The following is a 22,598-nucleotide window of genomic DNA, read 5'->3' as shown; positions in this document are numbered from 1 at the left end:
TGCTACTGTCACATTATCATAAAGAGGAGGAGTCTGGGCTTATTCTTAGACAGTGATGGCGAGGGCGAGTCAGAGGAGAGGAGGAGAGAGCAAAGATTAGCCTACATAAACTTTGGATAAGCTTATTTATGAGCGCTGAAAACAAACCCTCACAATAATACCTCTGATGGGACCTGACATGTTTGTGCCACGCAATTTGAGGGAGTTTATTAGATTTTTAAATCTCCATATTCCCATGCAGGAGATTAACTAATGCATTAAAGCTACTCATTGCAAACTGTGAAACTCAACATAAAAAAGGTTATCCTGAACTATAAAACATTGTGCAGTTTAAAAAGAGTTCGCTCCTCTAGTTTGCCAGATATATTGATTTGCAATTCTGCAAATGCAGGTACGCACTCAGTGTAAACAAAGCACTTTTATTTACATACATTACTCAACAAATCTGAGCACAAATACACACTAATGCTTCAAAGTTATCGAACTTTCATGGACTGACATTTTTACCTGTTTTCAGACACACAAGGTAGTTGACATCCATTTTTTTTAATGTAAACACACATTAACCTTATCAGATTTTGTTACTTTCTTTAATAAAAAAAAATTGACCAGTCTTAATGACACTCTAAGGACTACTTTTGAGTTAAGATCTTCTGGGGTGCCTTACATGTGAGCTAATATTTCCATGTTTACACAATAATAATCTAATTAGAGAGTATTGAAAGGTTATTTTGAACTGCCTAAAATACAGGAACATATTTTTGATTTTTAAGCAAAACTTGTTCATCACAGGATAAAATACGCAAGAGCTTTAGCTGCTTTTCTTCCAAGACATAAAACCTACTCAATTTGTAAAGGAATGCATACTGGTTTCCAATTAGTGCTTGACCTTTATGTGATTTGAGTGTTATTAATAAAGGCTTGCAGACAAAAAATCAGGTGCTGTATCATTTTAATAAAAGCAAGAATACTAATAATCATTTGAAGGCCTAGCATTCCTTGAAGGACTATATATCACCTTTCATACCGGAACTTTAGACTGAGATCAATTAATGTTGTAAAATGATAAACTTGTTGCCATTTTGGTCAAACCTTGAAAATAAACTTGTGCACAATCTGATGCAATATTGTGGGATGTCACGTACATAGTATGTGTCGTTAATGTCTCTCAGCTACCAGTAATACAAACTGTTAGCACAGTATCTGTAAAATTGTCAGAGTTAAAGCCATTTTACTGTTGGCTAATGTTGATTAACTGTGGTGGCCATCTTGAATTGGATTAATTCTAAAGGTTAATCAATTGTAGATGTACATCCAATGTTTACTTTCTGGAAGTTTCATTAAGATCTATCCAGTGTTTCATGAGATATTTTGCTAACAGACAAACAGTGTTCACTCCAATAATTAATTCTAAATTTTTAATAAAAGTCTTGCACAATCAGTAGCACTTGGAATATGTGTTGTGAATAACTTGCAGCGACAACCACAACAAATTGTAGCACAATATCTGTAAAATTGACTGAATTGCAATAATTTAAGGTTCACTTCGGCGACCATCTTGAATTGGGTTTGGCTCCAAAAGCTGGTCAACTGTAGATGTACATCCAGTATTTTTTTCCTGAACCTTTCATTAGGGATCATCACTAGCAAAATATATAATTTCAAGATCAAGAGTTGACTACAAATAGTTAAAGGCAAAATTTTAAACAGATATCTTACACGATCTGTTAGGGCTCAGTGTGTGTTGGGGATCACTCTCAGCTACTACCACACCAATATTTAGCTCAGTATCTGTTAAATCAGTAGAGTTATGGACATTATTGTGTTTTGTAAAGTCAGTTGCCTGTGGTGATCATCCTGAATCAGGTTGACTCCAAAAGTTTATTCCTTGTAGATGTGCATCCAATAAATACTTTCTTTAATTTTAATAAAATTTGCTCAAGGGTTCATGAGATATTTTTTTTCCTAATGATACAGACAAACAAACACACAGACACAGAAAAAAAAAGAAAAAAAAACATTATCACCTTTGCCTTTCAGCAGCAGGCAAAATAAAGAGAAGAAAATTGACATCCTATGTGTTTCATTTTATTTTGTCATGCTGACAAATAAGCCAAATAAATTAAGTCAGGTGTCTTTCTCGGAAGGTAGGTTACGCTCTTCCACATTTAAATTCAAAACACAAGATGTAACAAGCCCTCCCTCAGTGAACAATAAGCCTTTTTTCCTTTCTTTTTTTGACAAACTGACCTCTTTACCTGTTCTTTGCACCGCTTCCTCATCAACACCACACAGGCACTAACACACACACACACACACTCCCATCATTTACATAGAGCTCGCAGTCCTTTCAAAGTGGCTTTCACGGAACATTGTGTTGATAATGATCTTCAGGGAATGAGAGACACAGATCTCCAGAGACCATCTCACCATAAGACAAGGGGAAGAGGATAAAACTCTGACTGTTCTCCAACTCAAAGGACTCGAACACTCTTTCTCCTCCCAGCTGCCCCCCCCCCCTCCCCTCCTCTCTCTCGAATAAGCCCTCTTGTGTTTTTTAATTGGCAGAAATTAATCTTTAGGATGTAGATGGTAGATTTACATTCATTAAAAGTCAAGAGAGGAAGCCAGGCTTGATGCTAATCAAATCTGCTTAATTATGCTTAACATGAGTATCTCCAGGGGAAGAGAGAGAGGGGGGAGACAGAGGGAGAGATAGCTAACTCGAACTTTTTACTTTTTGCCTTTGATAACTCCTGCTGAGTATGGCCTTTTCCTCGCCAAAAAGAAATGTCACGACTCTCTTCTTCCATCTGTAGAAAATACGCAGATAAAGCCATCAGTGTTGAGCAGAGCTGATTTAGGCTGTAAATTCCCACCTTAACGTCTTTAATACGTGTAAATATGTTCAGTTTTTAACTTCTCTGCTCACTTTGTTAAGGCTTGTGGCACCATCTAACAATGATATATGATGAACCCAGTTAACTTAACAACAGTGACAGAAACAAGAGGCTGATGACTAATATGCCACCTTTAAGAATTGTGCCTTTAACCTTGAATGCTGGGTGTTAAATTAATTACATTTTGCTTTTTAGCTCATTCATCCACAATCTTGTCACCAATCACAGTTTAAAGATTGTATGGTGTTGAAGTGACTTTGTCTCACAACAAGAAGGTCAGAAATGTTCCAGTCATTGAACATAAACTCGCCGCAATGCAATTTATTGCAAAACGTCTCTCGATGCGGTTGTGAAAGTGTTGAACAAATTAAATCTTTTATTTAAACTTTAATCAGATTGTGTTACAGCTCCTAACAAACCAGAGCCCTGCAACCTGTTTCCCATCTCCTCCCGAACATTAGCAGTTTTACCACACCTGAATTGAATTGTTGTCACCCGCCACTGAACGACAAAGGCAGAGTATATTGTTTTTGCTTGAGTGTGTGCTTGTGTGGATTGTTTTGTTTGTTTGAAAAGTATCTCGTGAAGCGCTGCACAAATTTTCATGAAACTTTCAGAAAGTGATCTACAACTGATTAACTCTTGGAGTCGACCTGATTCAAGATGGCTACCACAACCAGCTGACCTTAAAAAACACAAAAATTCTATTTTAATTTCAGTCAGTTTTACAGATATTGACCCAAGGTTTGGTGTAGTAGTAGCTGGGACTGATCCTCAACACAAGTTTTGATCACTAAAAGATTGCACAAGACCTTTGATCAAAATGTTGCCTTTAACTGTTTTAGAGTAAATTCTGTTTGTCTTTTAGCAAACTATATCATGAATCACTGGATGGATTTTAATAAACCTTTCAAAAAATAATTATTGGATGTGCATCTACAACTGATTCAGTCCAATTCAATATGGCTGCCACAACTAATCAACATTAGCCAACACAAAAATGGCTATACCTCACTTAATTTAACATAAATTGTGCTAAAAGTGGGTGTGGTAGTAGCTGAGAGTCACACATAATACACACTTTAAGTGCTGCACATTGTGCAAGAACTTTGCTTAATATTTTAGCATTAACAATTGGAAAAATATCCAATGAACTACTGAATAAATTTCAAATAAACTTTTAGAAATTAAGCATTTGATATGCACCTGACTTTGGGAGTCAATCTGATTCAAGATGGCTGCCAAAGCTAATCAACATTTGCCCACACTTGTTAATTTAACAAATATTGGGGTACAATTTGACATGGTAATTGCTGAAAGTCATTCACAACACATGCTCCATTTATTCCATGAGATAATGTTGGCATAATGCTATTGTAAGGTTTAACTAAAATGGCTACAATTCTAACATTTCTCAACACAAGATGATGTCAATCAAAAACTGCCATGAAAGGTGGCGGGTAATATGCATTCGTTCAAGGAATGCTAGGCCTTCATTGGTTTTGTTTCAACGTGGGAAAAAAAAAAGGGTTCAACTTGACTGCATTCCCTTTTATCTGCCTTTAACATCTCATGTTGCCACTGGAGTTCAACACTAAATTGCCGGAGAATTCTGTCTTTGAAGTGCCTTAAGTTTCTGAAACAGTGGAGGCCTATCTATCCTCACCGCCTTGCAAGATTCTCCTTCCACTGAGTTAATTAATGTTTTATATCTCCTTCAATTCCACTGATTGCTTCTGTATTGTATGATTAAGTTTTAACCCCCAACTGTAGCTTCACTTCATTTTTTTTTTTTATCAAATCGCATATGATCGACAACATCGGTGAGTTGTTTGAAAGCTTTTCAAAGAAATGAGCAAGCTGTGATTATCAATATTTTGTTGATGTTTTGCTCTTAGAGAGACAGTAAAAAAGCCCCCCCTGGATCAATGTGTCTGCCATTCTGGTTCGAGACAACTTCTTATTTTACTGTCTGAGGCAACCACCTCTTCAAGGAAACCAAGTCGGGCGTGAGTCTTCCAGTTTTAACAGTTTATATTTATGTTGCCATGGTGTCATCATGAGCCAAAGAGGCAGAGACGTTGTTCACGTTGTGTCTCCGTTTGAAAGCAAAACCCTGGTCCTCTCCACATGTCTGTTTTGGCCAGTGAGGAGCAGCAGCATGAGGGAAATGTGTAGGTGGTTAGATCAGCCGATGAAGTGTAAATACCACTCAATCTGTTCTCATTAGAGGAGCAAAAACATACGAATCACTTCGCCTCTATTAAAAATGCCCCAGGGTCCTTGCTGAGTGTGTGTGTGTGTGTGCAGATGTGTGCTCATACATGCAATTGTGTGAAAAAGAAGGAGGGAGGGAGGAGGGGTGACAGAATGATGTTTTGGCATTTGGGTCTGCAGTGAGGATCTGAAATGCCACCACCATCAATGCTGCTTAATTCTTAGAAACAAACTGTTAATCTGAACAGACAATCCGTTCCGACAGCTTCTGTTATGATTCAAATCAACTTGGAGTGAAGGGTGTGTGTGTGTGTACTCTTGAGTGAGAGACTATGTCATTGTGTTTTGGTATGTGATTAGGTGTGTGTGTGTTCATGACCAAGACATCACACAACCATTCCACATTCCCCTATGATAATGTGGATTGATTATGGATATGATAATGAGAGGCCGGCGCGGCGTCGCGACCTTCACAAGGTCTAATTGAAACAAGCGTTGGTCCTCCGAAGCACTTATCAAGTCACACACCACATCATTAATCACGCAGAATACAAGCTGTCAGTGTAACACACGAGCACACGCACACACACATCTTCTATATTATTATTATTATTTTATTTTTTTTCTTACACACACAAAATCTTCGTTTTCACACAAACACACACACAATGCGAGCTGTCACCACAATATCCCTGGTATTGTCTTCGTTTAAAGGAAAGTGGACAGCTCGTCCACCCTCCATCTCTATTTTCTTCAGAAAACTTGAACAGGCTGCTGGAGTTAAACCTTGAAACAAAAATGAGAGGAGGAGTGGAGTTGTTAAAACATTTCCACAAATACAAACAGCTGTTCACTTTAGCCAAACTCGCCAGAAATTGAATTAGCTCGGGTTGTTTTTACTACCTGCTTTTATTAGGAGACAATTTAACAACCAAATGTGATTCCAGTGTCTGATTAAGGCAGCATATGGTACCTACCTGTTAAACACAATGTGCTCAGCTTAACGCCTCAGTGAGCCACTGGAATAAACTAATAAACCCAATATCATATTAGTCATTACATAGTCCAACACACAAAATTCCAATCTGATAAAAAAGGTGGTTTCGTTATTATCATAGAGAAAACACAAGGGAGTCGACACGCGCTGTGTTGATACCATCATCAACTTTGTTAATTGTTATTCAATTAACTGCTTTTGTTAATGAAACCAATTAATACATTAAAACAAGCAGGGAGATATGTGATTATTATGCATCTATGCAGAGTGCAGCTAATTACAACTGTAAATCAATCAATTCTACATTAATCAGGTTGGAAAATGTCCAAAAAACAACAAAGTCACTAAAAGACTGAAAGTTTTTTTTTCCTCCTCTTTTACATATTTTGATTGCCACGTCGTTATCCTGTCTAATGATTAATAACAATCCTTTGAATAAGTTATGATTCAATTTTCTTGCTATGAATTTAATTGTGACCTAAATCGTGTCTTACAGTGTAAAGGTCTGCCCCGTATTTAATCAACAGTGATGTATCGGGGAGAGCACTAACAAGGTCACAGAAACTCCTCACAGGGCAAAAGCAGTCCCCGAAGCTTCGTGTCTCTGAATGGATGAGGGTCAGAGAGGCTTGATCAGTTACAGAAAAAACAATGAATCAACCACTTCCATGCCAGATACACACCTGTAAACAAAGCCACTCCAGGATATACATGGATGTGGCTTTCTGCTGAGTGGCCTGCAGGCTTTCTGAGTATTTTTCCTGATAAAAATAGATACATCAATAAAGAAAAAGTTCAAGCTTTAAATGCTGTGTTAAGCCAACCTAACATTCTGATGTGAAAACCTGAACTTATATATATATATGGTCATTAATCAATATTATTAGCAAATTTGCACAAGCACCAAAAATGTCAGCTCACTTTTTTCTCTCATAATATATACATTTTTAAAACAAGAAGTGAAAAATTAATGCAAAAATCAGACACACTTTTGTTGTTATCCAATTAACTTACATTTCCTCTTACCCTCCATCAGGTTATGATGTTCAGTAATTGTGCAAAAATCTAGGAGTTTAAAAACTGGGATGTTTGAGACAATGTATGAACATTTCTCAGCAAATTATAGGTGGTGTTGTCATTAAAACCTAATCTGAAATGCCATGCAAAGTACCTTTAAAATAAGTTATCTATAACCTTATTATTGCCATCATTTTAATGCTATAAATGGGTGCTTTGGAGCTAACTTTGAATATAGTTTTTAAAGTCATTTTAAGGGAAATAAACACAGCAAAAACCTGTCAAATAAATGGTGTGGAAAAGAAGGATGAAGTTTACAGAATCACAGTGAAGGTCACTGGGAAAGCAGTTCATCATTTTGTTTAGAAGAGATTATATTGAACTCATAAGGAAATAGGTACACCTACAGTGAAACGTGGTTAAGGTTATTCATGCTTTGTACAATCTTGGGAGCTGGAGGGACTGAAAAAATCAAAGAAATTAAAAAAAAAAATTGGGGAATATCAAGAACCTTTACCCAGTTTCAGAAAACTGTTATAAAAAAAATCTTCTCTCTACCTCCTATTAAGGAGGTTACCTACCAAGCCCAAGTCCTGTACCGGAGGCTTGTGAGCTTAAAAATTCTCTTTTTTTTTTAGTTGTGACTGTGCTCTTCTGAAAAGAAACAGAAAACAACCCCCCTCCTGAAAAAAACAAAACTTTATTGTCATTCCTGAAGTCTAATAGAGCCTCTTTGCACATCACGGGGTTCCATTTACTCCACTTTCCTGTAGGGTTTGGGAGCCAAGCCTAAATGGCGGGAATGAAGACATATTGACCTCTGACCTGTCATCCTGGCTCTCTCTTTGCCATAGTTTCTTTACTTCACATCAATATTCTCTTGTACGCAGATTCTGTTTACGAACACTTTAACGCTGCATTAGAAGTTGCTTCTTCATTAGTTTAAAAGGAGTTTCAAAGTCTCCACAACTCCCACGTCATTCACGTGTACCCATTTTTCCCATTGATATTACTTACTCTAGCTCATAAATGTTGTTTTTTTTCCCAGTCTGCCAGCACGAAATGAAATATTAAAATAATAGACAATAAACTCTTAAAGTCTTATCACTGCAGGGAGACTTTTAAATTCACTTGTTTATTGGTCCCATTAATTAATGACCCAAATACAACACAGAGACCTTTAACTTTTGCCTTAACTTCACACCAAATTAAATTCTACTTTGCATTTGTTTTCACAGGACAATATAGTTTCAATTTAAGTTTGGAAAAATATAAACAGACCATCCTTTCTTCTCCATAAGAAACCTGTAATCAGTCCAGTATAATAGCTATCCTAATGATGGCTCACACCTGAACTGTAATTGCTACACAGAGATCTTTCACTTTTTAAAGAGAATGCCCTCATTTTTATATATATATAAATTATAATTATAATAATAATAATAATAATCCACAGCCTGGATAATTATCAGACATACAAATATAAACACCTTTAGAAATTTAGATGTGAGGACCTGCTTGCCTGTTAAGTTGATACAGTCATGTGACCTGACCAGTGCCCTAGTTGAACACAACTTAGATGTTTATGCATATACGGACGCTAATCTCAGTTAGGACTATGGGATTTGGGAATATTTTGTTTAACAGAGATCAAAGTAGCCGACTCAGATAAGAAAATAAAAACCTCCACACAGATCAAACAGAGCAATGCATCCTGAATCCCACGCCCTTAGTAGCCAATCAAGCCATGCATAACTTTTTAAAAAAAAAAAAATAATAATAATAATAAAAAAAGATTCTTGTTTTGCATCTGCCTCCATCAACATCTCACGCAGCTCATCTCCCTCCTTCCGTCCCTGGCAAGACCCAGCATTGCTTTGGATTATGAACTATAATCGAGCAAAGATACTGCGCCAAATCTGTATGTCTCTCATGCTTGGCTAACATGATGCTGGCATTCAGGAACACAGAGATACTGTGTTAAGAGATCAAAGAAGCAGTGCAGAGATTTAGACTCGCTGTATGTCAGTCAAGATGGTGAGACAAAGCAGATGAAGACAAATGCTTACACACACACTCCTGCGCTGGCTTTTTCTGTGGTGTGCCTGTGAGGGGTGAGGCGTTACTGTCAGATGGCTCACGGGCTACTCATTTGTAGACGTCTACAGTGTTCACATGGACCTACAACTTGCAACAAAATGAGGGGTGCACACACACACACACACACAAGCTTCTCATACAAGCATGTGTGATAAGAGAGCACTCCAAGCTCATATATTGCCCTGTAAAAGTTCTGTGCTCTCAGCATTTTCCCCTCGTCTAGAAGATGAATCGAGTTATTTTACAGACTGTGGAGAAACAAAACAATGCTGCCTGGTTAGACGTGTGATTGAGCGACCTCCATTCTAGTAGATCAAAGATGTATTTTTTTTTGTCAAGTTTGCAATATCTCCTATATGCTTTTTGTGTATCAAATTCTGACATTAACAGAGCAAGGATTTCAGATCAACAGGACATCCTGCTGTAAGGAACGACCTTTGCTCGTTTCTTCTTTGTTGTGAAGTATGCCGTTGGCTGTGGATGCAAACTTCACTCCATTGTTTTTGTATTGTATTGTGCAGTATATAGCAGTCCGTTCTGTTGATCCTTTCACCTAGTCTGACAGGAAAGATCATTTCCTTCATAAAACACTTTGAAAAGAATGTGCTAAGGCCTATCAAAACCCACTAAAAAAGTTCTAAAATTGAACCAAGACAAATATATATAAATGACAGATAAAAATGTGGTTTTAAATGTTTCTAATCAAACTGATCTTTTTATTCTTCAGGAAAACTGATTGATTGTAACTGCAGATTTCCTCACATTAAATGAAGAGCTGTACCCCTGATAATATGTAGAAACATACCGCCACCTTGTGGCCATAACTGGTAACAATTTATTTTAGTAAACTACATTTGTGACAATCATATGAATAAAGGAAATGACAAAAAAAACATAAAATTATATCGTAGGAAAAAAACAAAAACACATGAAAAATTAAACAACAGACAATAAACCATGCACACATGAAAATACTACAAAAATGTGCACAGAAAAAGTGCAAGATAAGTTGATGAGCAGAAAGAAGAGTTCTGTTCTTGTGTTAAGGCAGAAAGTTGTCGTCAACTTGAACTTATCCATCACACAGGTCACAGGAGTGGGCATATATCTTACTTGAAATGGGCTGAGCATGCACTCATTTTAGTAGAGGAGAAAAAAAAAAAAAAAAGACTGTGGGACCTCCTAAACAGAAGGTCAAGTTACAGAATGAGACAGCACACCGAGTCATTGAGGAGGTATTGAAAGCATGAGTGCCATAAGAAATTTGGGCAAAGTCTCATTTAAAATCCCAAACTTAAGTGATCTGATTTTCCATCTTCAGTTTGTACAGTTCTCAGAAACCTAAAGAAGAAGAAAAAAAAAAGTTTATTGACACACTAACACACCACATAAAGATGCATTTATTGATTCATACCCCTTTCCTTATACTTTTGTTACTACTTGTATTGAATATGCACATATGTGTGTATTTATATGCATTGGTCTGTTGTTAGTTTTAGATTAATTTTAAAGCTTGTTTTGTACCTTGAGAGACTCAGAAGCTTTACGCAGCTCCTTGATGACTGCAGAAAGGGCTTCAGGATTGATGCCTTGCTCACACAGCCTCACACAGATGGACAGAGACTCCATGTCCAAACCAGTGTTCAGCAACCTTGAGATCTCAAGCAGGACTGTTAAAGACAGACGATGACAGGGTGATTATTTTAATGATGACAAGCTAAAGGTTAGCCACGCAGCCCGTTTATGAAAGAGTCTGAAGGCATTTCACGAATAAATTAACCGCTGAGGGTTTATAAATACTTACCATCCATTGTTTCCCGCACTGCGTTTAGGTTTGCATTTGCTGCACTGGCCATAGTGATAAATTGATTGTTAGCTTTGAACGGCTAACCAATTCAGGGTCTATGTCGCCACAAGTAAAATAAAAATATAAATAAAAATCGGCAATAATAAATCCTCACGAGAATAATCAGCCAGACGTCGCATATATCCTATTCATTTTACGCAGAAAATCATATAATTAAAAAACGCAAAGTAGTTTATGAGCAGCATTAGCAGCTAGCTAGCCACTTAGCGTGAACGCATAAATCCCACAACGGAAGTGACGACACAGAAGGCCTCATTGGCTCCTGAGAACTTCCTCTCACTTCTTATTGGCTGGCCTTTCCGTGTGGGCAAAATTGAAATGAACGTTTGGATTGTTTCTAAGCTGCTGAGTCTTCACTAAAAATTTGTCGGGTGATTTTGTCGTCGAAGTCTGGCCTTTTAGGACTTGTGAGTACAAACTAAAAAGCTTGTATGTATCTATGTTGTTTAATTAATGTGTTAAATTTATGTACCCAACCTTACGTATCATTTTGAAGCCGACTTTATTCCTAACGTGCCAAACCAGATATCTCCTAACAGCATAAAATATATAGAGGCAGTGGATTATGTCTTGTTAGTTTTGTGTTTGAAGTGTGCTTTTTCCTTTATCCAGACTGAAATATTTGTTGTTTTCAGCTAAGATGGGGGATCATAGTCCTGCTAAGCCACAGCTCGCTCCACAAACTCCAGGCAGGCCTTCCATAAAAAACCCATTTGAGAGTCCCAATGACTACTACCATCTGCGGGAACCCCTGGTTCCGAGCCCTTCTGTCTTCAGATCAAAGCCTTGCAAGACTGTAAGTCAAAATACATCCATCTTCTATCTTAGACCCACATCTTGTACAAAAGTTTTAAACCTTAAACCTTAAAACTTTTCCAGACTCCACCTAAGTTTAACTGGTCTATTGATGAAATGGCCAGTCTTCTACCAGTACACATAGACCCCGAGGAAATCCAGCGACAATCTTTTTACCTCAGCCAGACAAGGTATGTGCTGAGAAAAGGAAATCACAGTGTGTGTAAGGCTGAAATTACTTGAATAGTTGACTAACATAACTAATCAATCTCAAATCCACTTTGCAAACTAAAGATTATCGACAATATAAGACTTTGTTCTGCTTTATATCAGGAGAGATTCTGACATTGAAGAAAAATGTCAAAATGCCATCGAGCAGGTATGAAATCCAAACCTAACCAATATTTATTATATAATCTTTGATACGTTTTTATATTGATTTGCTGCTTGATTTTGTAATGATGTATTTTATGTCTCCCAATAGTTTTTCACCAAAGGAGCTATCGTGCCTTCCCCCTGGGCTGCACCAGAAAGCCGCAGAGCCTCTCACCTGAACAAAAAAAGTAAGTTGTTTTTGTGTTTGCATTACTTTTTAGTCTTTACCTGTCATGTATTGTTATTCTGTACAATTTAAACCCTTCTCACTTTATCATACTTTATTTATTTTTTTTATTGAAGATCCAATGTCTTCAGCAATTTCAGAGGAGACTGAAAAACATTCAGGTTTGTTTGCTTTTTTTTTTTTAAACATGTTTCTCCCAAAACATGCAGATGACTAAACCTTGACATAAAACAATAACTCCTTTATTTAAACCTGTGTACTTGAATGATAATGATTCTGGGGCTTTACTTTACTGCCTGCAATTTAGTTGTCTCTGAGATGTGGCGGTACAGGCAACAAAACTTATATCAAGGCTAGCGTTTTTCCCATTCATAAATCGTAGCTGTCTTTTATAAATTTACTAATTTGTTTTATTTGGTTTGCAGTCGCTTGCCAGACTGTCCTTTCGCTACCTTTGGCTTTTGATTTAGAGAAATTACTCGGTAAGTGTCTGCTGAATGCCAACAGACTCAAAGTCTGAGATCTTCCATCACTGGCTGAATGATTTTAGCACTGAGTCACAATGTTTTGGTATTTGCAGGAGAATATTACCGATGCGAGGAGACGTGTGATGCAATGCAGGAAAGCCTTAGTTCCTCCTCCCTGAGACGCAAACTTTTTATTGATGGTCAGTTCAATTACAGCAGCTCGGATAGCTCTAACCCACCGAGCCCAGAAAGAGCTAATGCCGGGCTGAAAAGACAGTTTCCTCACAGAGAAGGAGCTGGAACAAGAGCTGAACATCCCGAGAGGGAAGCTCCACCATCGGTCTTTGCTTCCCCTTTGTCCTGTGGCATATCAGCCCAAACTCCCTCTACGGTGAGTGGTCAAGTGAAATTAGAGGAAAAACGGACACAAATGAACAATAATTCATTTAGATTCTTCTAATTATAGGGTCAGTTTTCATCCAGTCCCATCCAGCAGGGCTGCTTCAGAGACTGCAGCCTTGGCAGCATCAGCAGTCCACTGTTTCCTGATAGGTCATCTCCTGCAGGCCACATCTCTCCGACAATTTCTCCAATTTTTGCCCATGTGACACTCACTCCCATTGGCTCAGGTAAACCATCTGCTTTTCAGTTTTTAAAAACATACTAGAGAATATGACTATTCATTTTTAAAATAAATTTTTATCTGTAACTTTTCAGATGAATGGAAACAGCCATGTAATTTGACCCCACACGGAGCTTCGCTAGATATAGATGTTGCTCCCTCTAACGGGAGTCCATTTGTCGAAGGTTGTTCTCCCATTCGTAGCTGCTCCCCATACCGGTCCCACTACCAAAACGAGCCCCAGCACGTCTCAAGACCCAAGCCCAGATCCAGAGTTTGCTGCTGGGCCTCCCCTACCCCCATCTTGCCAATTCTTAACCCGTTGCTCCCAGACAATCAGGACGGTGAAGAACACCCTCCTTCCACTTTCTCCTCATGTTCTCACTGTTCTATGGAATTAGCTCCAACATCACCTCTGACCCAGGACACTCACCTTGTTTCCAGAGAGGTACTTAGTCAGGATCCTATTGAAGCTGTGAAAATGGAGGAGGGTAAGGAGATGGGTATAGAAAAAAGGCTGGAGGAGGAGGAAGGTGGGGGACCCTCAGAACAACTGACCAGCTCTCGTATGGGAAACGTGTCTGCTATAGAAAGCTCTCAGATGTTTGTGTCTCTTCTGGCAGAGGGAAGCAGCATCCGCTATGATTCCAGTGTGCAGGTTTGTGATAGAAGATAAATTAGTAAAGCTACTTATGGCATTATTGTGCCTTTTAACTTGTATTTAAAAAAGCTGTCATTAGTTGTTTGATATTAATGTGTTTTCCTAAATGAATATTAACTTTTGTTTGTGTGCTTTTAGGTGGATAGTGGTTATAATACTACCTCAGCGGGTACTGCTAGCCTCATCGATGGCCTCAGCTCAGACTGCCAGGCCAAAGAGCCTCTCAGTTCGAATGTGGTGGAAGAAGTGTTCCCCTTCACTCGACACAGTAAAGTTAAAGTAAGGTTACCCTTGAACACAAAGCTACAGGGCAGTTACTGGGTTCGTCTGAGCGTTTGAACTAGCTAACTCTAATAAATTGGATGCATTTTGAAGTTAGTCACATTATGAACCCAGGAACTAAAGGTTCTTCTAAAGTTAAATGAAAGTTGTACCTCAGGAATAGTTAATGAAAGACAGCTTTTAAACTTGGTAAAGCAAACAGTGCCAACTAAGAGAAATGCATATTTTCGATTGTAAAGCAATGGTATTCATAATTTAGATTAAAATCAACATCAAATCACCACAACCAAACTTTTCAGACACATGCAACAGCAAGTCAAGGAACTAGTTTATCCTGTCTTACACCACAGTGGAAACAGACAGCACTCTGAAAAAAAAAACAAAACTTTATTTTCTTGAAAACACTCCCCGGAACTTTGAATACTGGTTGGCAAGTGAATTTAGAGACACTTCTAACAATGTAGATATTCCAAGTCTTTTACTAAAATGAAGTTTCTTATTTTTCAGACATTTTATCCTCACTATGGAGTCTCCTGATTTCTACATGAAAAGGAACAACTCTTCCAGTGGAAACTCGTGAAAATAACACATGACATTTACACAACGTTGGAATAATTATAGGTTAATTTGGTACTGAACAGCTGTAAGAGTTGGTTTAGGTAGATCTGAGGGTGAGGAAATGCGCAACTGAAAATAAATGACTATGTTTTATGTAAGGGATGTCTAACCTAGTTTGTTTTTAATACTCTGAAATTTTTTAACTCTTTAAAAGTGTAACCTTCTAAATTTTGCATTGATTTTGCACAAAAATCAACTTCCTAAGTGCTGTATTGAAGCCAATGGCAGATTTTTTTTTTTTTTTTTTCTGTTTTTGTTTTGGTGCTAACATGATCGACCTGATATATCTTGACTTTCAGATGACATCAGACTTTTACAACTTTTATTTTTATAGAACTGTTCATTGTGGTGAGTTCGTGATTTCCCCCCCCCTATGAGTAGTATCTTGTTGTTTTTTTTAATTCAGGTTACCTGTGGATCTTATTAAATAATGCATAAGTGAACTATATGTTGAAAAGATGAGCTATTTTTTAAATATTTTGCACAGGGTTACTGTACATGGTTGTCATATTAAATTAACTTATTTTTTTGTTTTTCCATTGAGGAAACACTATTTTTGAGTTGCTGTGTACAATGTTCATCTGCTGCACTGATTTATTTTTTATTTTTTTGCTCATTCTACAATAATTTAGGTTATTTTTCCAACAACACTGTACCCAGTTGTCCTGTTGGTGGTTATTGGTTCAGTGTTGGTGTCATTTTCTTTTTCCATATGGTGGCTCTCATCTTAGCTTAATAACATTAGGCCAAAGTAATTTGGCAGGAAAATAGATTTAATGGGGGGAATTACAAAAAAATACAACCACGGATGTCAAAGGAAAAAAAAAATTATTTTACCAAGAAATGGTTTAAATCATAAAATGATATCAGGGAAAACACATCCACGTCACATTGGAGCAGTGTTTTTTTGCAGTAACATATTAAGTGAAATGATTTGCATACTTGCTCCAAACAGTTAACATTTCTGATATATTAAAAAGTGGTTTGGGTGAATTACAGCACTGCTTCCTCCGTCAACGATCCAGTTTCTGTTTCTTGGCCTGTGGTTCAGCCTCAGGAGCAGGGACACTCACATCAGGGATCTAAAACAAAGAATGTTTTTGTTTGAGAAAATGCTGGTATTTCAGTCATATGAATTCTCCAACTGGGACTTATAAAACTATATGAAAACATACCTTAATCTAAGCTTAATGCTGTAAATTTTTAATAAAGGTACAAATGGAAGAAAATATTTGTTTTAAGTCGATGAGTCTGTTCTTACCACAGGTTCTGTTAGAGCCATGCGGATCTTCTGGTGCTGAATGTTGGAGGAATCTAGACTGATGGTGACCTTCACCTGATCAAAGATGTGGAATGTGTGCTGCTCCACCTTTAGAGTTGGACCCTAACCATATACATAAGACAACATTTATGTACAAATAAAAAAATCAAAGTGCTTCTGACAGAAATGACAATGATTTGTTCATACCTCTTCATCAAAAACAAGACTGGGTGGAACTTTGTCTTTGGTATCAAAGAAGACTGTTCCTTCCAGACCAAACTTTGGGATAAGAACGATGATTGCATTCTTCCTCACAAACAGAACAAATCCTTCTTCGTTCAGTATACCTCGAGTCTTGAAGAACAACTAAAGGAAATAATACATTTGGGTTAGGATAGTGATGATAACTGCTAATATTCTTTTAAAACAAATGTTTTTTTGTTGTTTCCACATTCCTGGTTTATACATACAGTGGCGTACATAGAAATAGGTCTGTGTGGGTTTACCTGTGTGTGGAAGGCCACAGATGCCCTCTGTGCATACTGAGACATTTTGTGTCTATAGTTGAGGTTGGTGCAGAGGGCCGACTGTTTATGCTTGTCCATCAGATCAGGGTAGGTGCTGTCGGCTGCTATGGCCGCAGCCAGCAGGCGATGGACTATTATATCTGCATATCTGTGGAAAAAAAAGAAAAAAAAAAAAACAGGTAAAGTTTATATATTGGTAAAAAGGGGAATATAAATTACAAAAAGAGGCTAAAAGCACAGCTACGATCACTTTGCTTTCTTTGTAAAACAAAAAAATTAAAATTTCCATACCTCCTAATTGGTGATGTGAAGTGTGTATAAATGGGTGATGCGAGACCATAATGGTGGAAGTCGCTGTCCATGCCAGAACAGAAGTAGACTGCTTGCATCATGCAGCGAGTGGCCAGGATCCGCAGAAGTGTGTTGAAATACGCAAAGCCATCCACTTTGGCAACATCGAGGGAATCAGCGAGAGCCTTGGCTGAATCTATGTGGATCTCCACTTTCTGATAAGAGATAAAAAATTTAAAAAAAAGCTCGAGCGTGGTTGTCTTTACATAATGCACAAATTTAGGGTTTGGGTTAGAAAAGCATTCTGCTTCAATGCACTGCATTCTTTGCTGCATAAAACTTTTCACATTTGACAAAAAGAAAAGATCAGGGCCCCTTCAGATGATATCTTATTTTACTTCTAAGGTTGACTTTATCGTTTTCGTCCATCTTTTAGAATCACTGAACATTTCAATACTGCTGCAGAAGCTTGAGTTTTATGGGTCTGCTAAAAGTTATATCCTGAGTTGCCTTTAAATTGCAAACAACAATCTTAATTTAAACTCAGATAAATGAATGGATTCAGAACAAACATAAAGCATAACTGTGTGGACTAACTTTGGACTTTGCCGCTTTAATCAGGATGTCATAGTTGGACGGAGGCGGTGCTGGATGTTTCCTCAGCAGAGCACACTCTGGAAACTCTTCATAAATCTTCTGTGCAACTGAAATATTGGCCAGCAACATGAACTCCTCAACCATGGAGTTTGTCTCCCTGATAACCCACAGAAACATGTTTTTTTTTAAATAAAAACATGGGATGATTCACAAATCCAATAAAAAGGTATATTTGTCAAATGTAAGAATCTGTGTAATGCTCCTTTAGAAAGTTACTCACATGAGTTCTTTTGTTTGCAGGTCTATGGGGTCGTGGGTTTCACTGTCGATGTGAAACCGTACCTCTAAGGACGACAGTGTCAGTGCCCTAAAGAAAAATCAAACCACTGTCATTCACTACCAGTTATTTTTTAAAAATGTCCCCGCCTATCTCATTAAAATGAAGCAAAAAAATGTATCCCCCCATGTTTCATATACAAGTCCTTATTCTTTACCCATTCTCTATCCTCTGCCTCTTGAGGATTTTGGCAAGTTTGTTGAGACCGCGCAAGCTTTCAGTGATATCATCATTCTTACTGGTGTCATCTATCCTCATCTGGGCCTCAGCATAAGTCAGAGATGCCTGAACAACATTTAACAGCAAAGGAAAAAACACCAAATAAACTATTTAGTTGAATACTTTTACTTTGACATGGTGATGTAATTTCACACAAATAGCTAAACAAGGCAAGAGGGGGTAAAATAATCTGACACAAGTGTTGCAAAAATATATTAAAAAAAAAACATTTTTTGTACTTATTTTTTTGTGATGTACTTTACCTTGGAGTTGATCACACTTTTCGTGAACCGAGTCTTCAAAACTTCCGCCTTTTTGTTCATTTCCCAAATACATGAAAAAGCAAACCTAGCAAAAGGAAAAGAAAAGAAAACTCATCCAGAATAAAAAAAATGAAGTTATGTGTCCCGAACTCTCATCACATAGATTGGAGACAAAAAAGAATCTGGGTGTACAGATTGTTATTTTGAGTAAAATAAAAGCACGTCAGATTTAATTTTGTAGGTGAACTCTGTACTTTCAGTCCTCACCTTTCCACATTGGAGCGTAGAGAACAAAGATTGGAGCTGAGCAGCTCAGGAACCATGTCTATCCTCTGTTGGATACAATGTTAAACAACATCAGCACCTTATAACATTTATACAGGGTAAAAAGATTAGAATAGAATAGAGTCAGCAAAAAAAAAAAGTGTCAGCCCATTATTTTTCTGATTGCAAAATGTCTGGATTAAGATTCTTCTACAGTGACAAGCTAAATCAGTTAAATTTCAATTTCTTACAACTTTAAAAGAAAAAAAGAGATCCAAGCAGAAAATAGAACATCCTGGTCAGTAATAACAACACTACAAACTACTACTACAGCTTCTACGCCGCTCTTCACATACAGCACAAATAATAAGGATCTTTCTCATTCTTGCTTGAAAAATGTCCCATTTCTTACAATAAATTACTAATAAAGATTCTTGGGACATTTTACATGCATCTAAAACTTTCGTGATTATGCCTAACTTCTTTCCTATCACTTTAAATTTCACGTTTGCAGGTTTGAGTGAAAACTAATGTGCGAGTCTGATTTTCTTACTTTGCCGCACAAATACACTGTGGTACCACGGTTGGCAGCCTCTTTATCCAGCGCATTGCCGGGTCTGATGAAGTGGCTGACATCAGCAATGTGAACCCCCACCTACACATTACACGTACAGTTGAATACAGACATGAAGAGCTTTGTACTGTCGCTGATGGTGTAACTGTACAATATGTGCACCTCGAGGTTTCCATTTTCCAGTTCCCTACAGTGCAGGGCATCATCTATATCTGTACATCCTGGAGGATCCACACTGCACACCGTCAAATGCCTCAGGTCCTCTCTCTTCGCCATGTCCTGTAAAAAAAAACCACAAAGTCGCATTTATTCATAAACAGATCCAGAAAAGAAAAACAGAACTGGAATAGAGCTCTCCAGAAGAGGTCACCTCGGGTGTAATGGTCCATGGCATCTTGGGAAGGAAACTGAGTACAGCCTGAGAGAAGGCCTGATGTGGGACATCATGCTCCAGAAGCAGGACCTCCTCCTCTGTTCCCTTCTCTCCTGCACTTCCCAGACTGCGCACAAAGTGGCCCTAAGACACACACACACACACACACACACAGAGTTTACCCTCTAATGAACAGATTTGCTGTTTTAATTACAATATAGTTGAAATATCAGTTTTTACTAAAACAAAAGGATCTTGATAAATTGTGGGAGAGGTCTTACATTGGGATATCTGGAGTCTTTGGGCCAGCCATCAATAGCCACCATGATCCTTTGACCTGCAAGTGTGGCGGCCTGTCGTGTTTCAATGCGAATGCGTGGAATACGGCGGTCTGCCGGGGTGAAAAGATGGCGGGTGGACTGGAGAAGGGAAAAAATGGACTGTCAGAGCCTGAGTTATACAGTAGTAATAAGAGAAGGTCACATATAATTTTGAGCTTTAGAGTTTCAAACTAAGAACATGCAGCAGTTTAATCTTACCTCTTTGATTTGGGAGACATTCAGCATGCCACAAAATGGCCTCCAATTCCTTTTGATGATTCCCACAACTTTACCTGTGGGTTTCCTGGCTGCCTCGGCTGCTGATAACTTCAACTAAACAAACACACAGAAGCAAGGTGGTCATTATTACACAGTAATAACAGGCTGTTGTAGCTTTCTTCACAGCAAAAGACACCTTCCTCAGTTTCCTTCCAAATTGTAACTACTTTCTCTAATTAAAACCAAAATTCACCACTTTCTCCTCTTCATCTTTGTCAACGTTATCGTCCTTTGCTGTGCCGTCATCCTGCAGAACAACTGATGAAGGTGAGACCCACTGATTTTGTGGCAACAGTTGCACAGCGACCACATCCTGGTGCACAGATCTGTTGAGATTTTGAAGACCCTGGATGAGAATCTGCGAACAAGCCAAAAACGACAACACAGAGCTTTTAACATATGAATGTTGGTCCTTTGAATGTCAGCTAACTTACAAAACTTAAATCTTAGTAAAGCAAAATCCAGTCCCAACTGCATCTTCACACAGACACACACACACCTCTGTGCTGTCCTCCCCCTGTCCCTGGACAAAAACTGTGGCCTCCAGGTAGTTGTCCCTGCTTGCTCTGAAGGTGCCCTGGAGGAAGGAGCCACTCTTGATTCCTGCTTGGATCTTGGACAGAGGAAGGTGTTCTGGAAACAATACTTTACTGCTTGTAATTTCATTCTGGGGGAGAAAGGAAAAACAAAATAGTTGAAAGGAGAGAGCAAAACACAATGCCCCAAAAAGAAAAATAAGGTGTAACCAGAGACATAAATAAAGAAAACTGTGCATGCATTTTCACTTTACCTACATCTAGAGACATCTGCAACTAGTATAAACTTGTGCTCACCTTATTGTCATCAGACAAAGCAAGACGGTCCACAAGCTCAGGGTTTGCGATAAGACTTTTGATGTATTCCTCAACTAGAATATAAGAAAATAAATAACAGTGACAAACTGTTCAGCTGATACCAACTGAAAACATGTTTGATCTAAGAGGATGAAGTCTTGCTGTACAATGAATAAATTACATTTGTAGACCACCAAGCTCTCCTCCTGTCCTTTCTGCTTGTTCCCTTGATCGTTGGTGAGGAGGACCACTTTAAGACCACCTGGACCCGACTTGAGCGTGTTCAGATGGTTGTTGTACCACTTGACTGCCACGCGGATCGCACGATCATTACGGTCATTGGCACTCTCCCCCGGTTCACGTTCAATGAAAGTCTCTCTGGAGGAACAGAAATCACAATTTTTATCTTCTTCCATCACCACAGAATATTTACTCCAACATGGTTGTCAAAAGGAATGAAAAGCTAGTCAATGAATCAGATGGGATTAAGAACTTTGTCAATTTAAACAATTGTTCAAAGTTTTTTAATGGAAATCTCAACTATTTGCTTAGGTAAACTGTGGTAGTGTGTTTTCATATACCACAATTACACAACTACCACTTAGCCATGCAGTAAAAAATAAACGAATAATAAAATAAACGAATAAATAAAACACCGTGTTGTGTTTGTACCTGTGGTGCTCATTGGTAAAGGTGTAGAAGTGTTTCTCTTTTTCATGTATAATGTCCTTCAGGCGTTTATAGACTGGTGCACTGCGGTGGCGTACCTCCTGCAGTACAGTCTGAAGGATAATCACGTTACGAATCACAGGATCTTCTAACACGTCAATCTGCAGATATAATATGAGGACGACTGTTATTTGGAAAAACTGAACAGAAACTGTAGCAAACAAATATGCACACAACTACATATACTCCACTGATAAAAATGCACAGGGGTAAAAATACCTGATGTAGAACCACATTTGTGTCAGGAACCAAATAATGTGGATAGGAGCAGAGATTGCTCTCAATACACGCGTCTTCCTGTAGCACTGTGGACTCTTGTTTGCATTCAGTACAAACCTCACTTCCACACCAAATATCATCTCTGAGGTAATGCTCACGCACTACCTTCATCACCCCACCCGACCGAGTCTTCTTCACGAAGGTTTTCGACTTTAACATGATGAAGATAAAATCCCCTAAAATATAAATTCGGATGATTTTATACAACCACTTGAAAATGCCAGACAGTTTCGTTGCCCATGTGTAAACTAACCCAGTGGGACAACAAAAACGTTTTCCTGAGCTTTGACAAAGTCGATGATTTTCTACTTTAGGTAATATAAACTTTATATATTGTTTATATTCAC

At 38.1% G+C, this 22,598-nt stretch overlaps 3 protein-coding genes across 3 annotated transcripts; 1 reads left to right on the top strand and 2 right to left on the bottom strand.

The window, feature by feature from the left end:
• Positions 1–9,917: 9,917 nt before the first annotated feature.
• Positions 9,918–11,350, bottom strand: mzt1 (mitotic spindle organizing protein 1). Its single transcript, XM_017428585.3, has 3 exons — positions 11,036–11,350; positions 10,756–10,901; positions 9,918–10,572 (listed from the first exon to the last, which is right to left on the bottom strand). The coding sequence occupies exons 1-3, from the start codon at positions 11,085–11,087 to the stop codon at positions 10,549–10,551; spliced, it is 222 nt and encodes a 73-aa protein (XP_017284074.1). The 5' UTR covers positions 11,088–11,350; the 3' UTR covers positions 9,918–10,548.
• A 24-nt stretch (positions 11,351–11,374) lies between these two features.
• Positions 11,375–15,658, top strand: bora (bora aurora kinase A activator). The gene is made up of 12 exons (XM_017433101.3): positions 11,375–11,505; positions 11,734–11,894; positions 11,978–12,084; positions 12,227–12,272; positions 12,378–12,456; positions 12,572–12,616; positions 12,881–12,937; positions 13,036–13,313; positions 13,389–13,551; positions 13,640–14,202; positions 14,344–14,484; positions 14,995–15,658. Exons 2-12 carry the CDS (start codon positions 11,739–11,741, stop codon positions 15,022–15,024), a joined length of 1,665 nt encoding a protein of 554 aa, XP_017288590.1. The 5' UTR covers positions 11,375–11,505; positions 11,734–11,738; the 3' UTR covers positions 15,025–15,658.
• dis3 (DIS3 exosome endoribonuclease and 3'-5' exoribonuclease) lies at positions 15,335–22,518 on the bottom strand. Its single transcript, XM_017433090.3, has 21 exons — positions 22,192–22,518; positions 21,916–22,073; positions 21,425–21,621; positions 21,244–21,317; positions 20,910–21,077; positions 20,604–20,768; positions 20,351–20,464; positions 20,093–20,230; positions 19,809–19,955; positions 19,601–19,717; positions 19,418–19,519; positions 18,868–18,932; positions 18,601–18,685; positions 18,276–18,403; positions 18,062–18,148; positions 17,782–17,938; positions 17,185–17,399; positions 16,873–17,041; positions 16,574–16,732; positions 16,367–16,489; positions 15,335–16,187 (listed from the first exon to the last, which is right to left on the bottom strand). The coding sequence occupies exons 1-21, from the start codon at positions 22,408–22,410 to the stop codon at positions 16,119–16,121; spliced, it is 2,856 nt and encodes a 951-aa protein (XP_017288579.1). The 5' UTR covers positions 22,411–22,518; the 3' UTR covers positions 15,335–16,118.
• Between the last annotated feature and the right edge of the window lie 80 nt (positions 22,519–22,598).

Source organism: Kryptolebias marmoratus, linkage group LG22 (genome assembly GCF_001649575.2).
Source record: "Kryptolebias marmoratus isolate JLee-2015 linkage group LG22, ASM164957v2, whole genome shotgun sequence".
NCBI lineage: Eukaryota > Metazoa > Chordata > Actinopteri > Cyprinodontiformes > Rivulidae > Kryptolebias > Kryptolebias marmoratus.
This window is presented reverse-complemented; position numbering and strand designations above follow the sequence as displayed.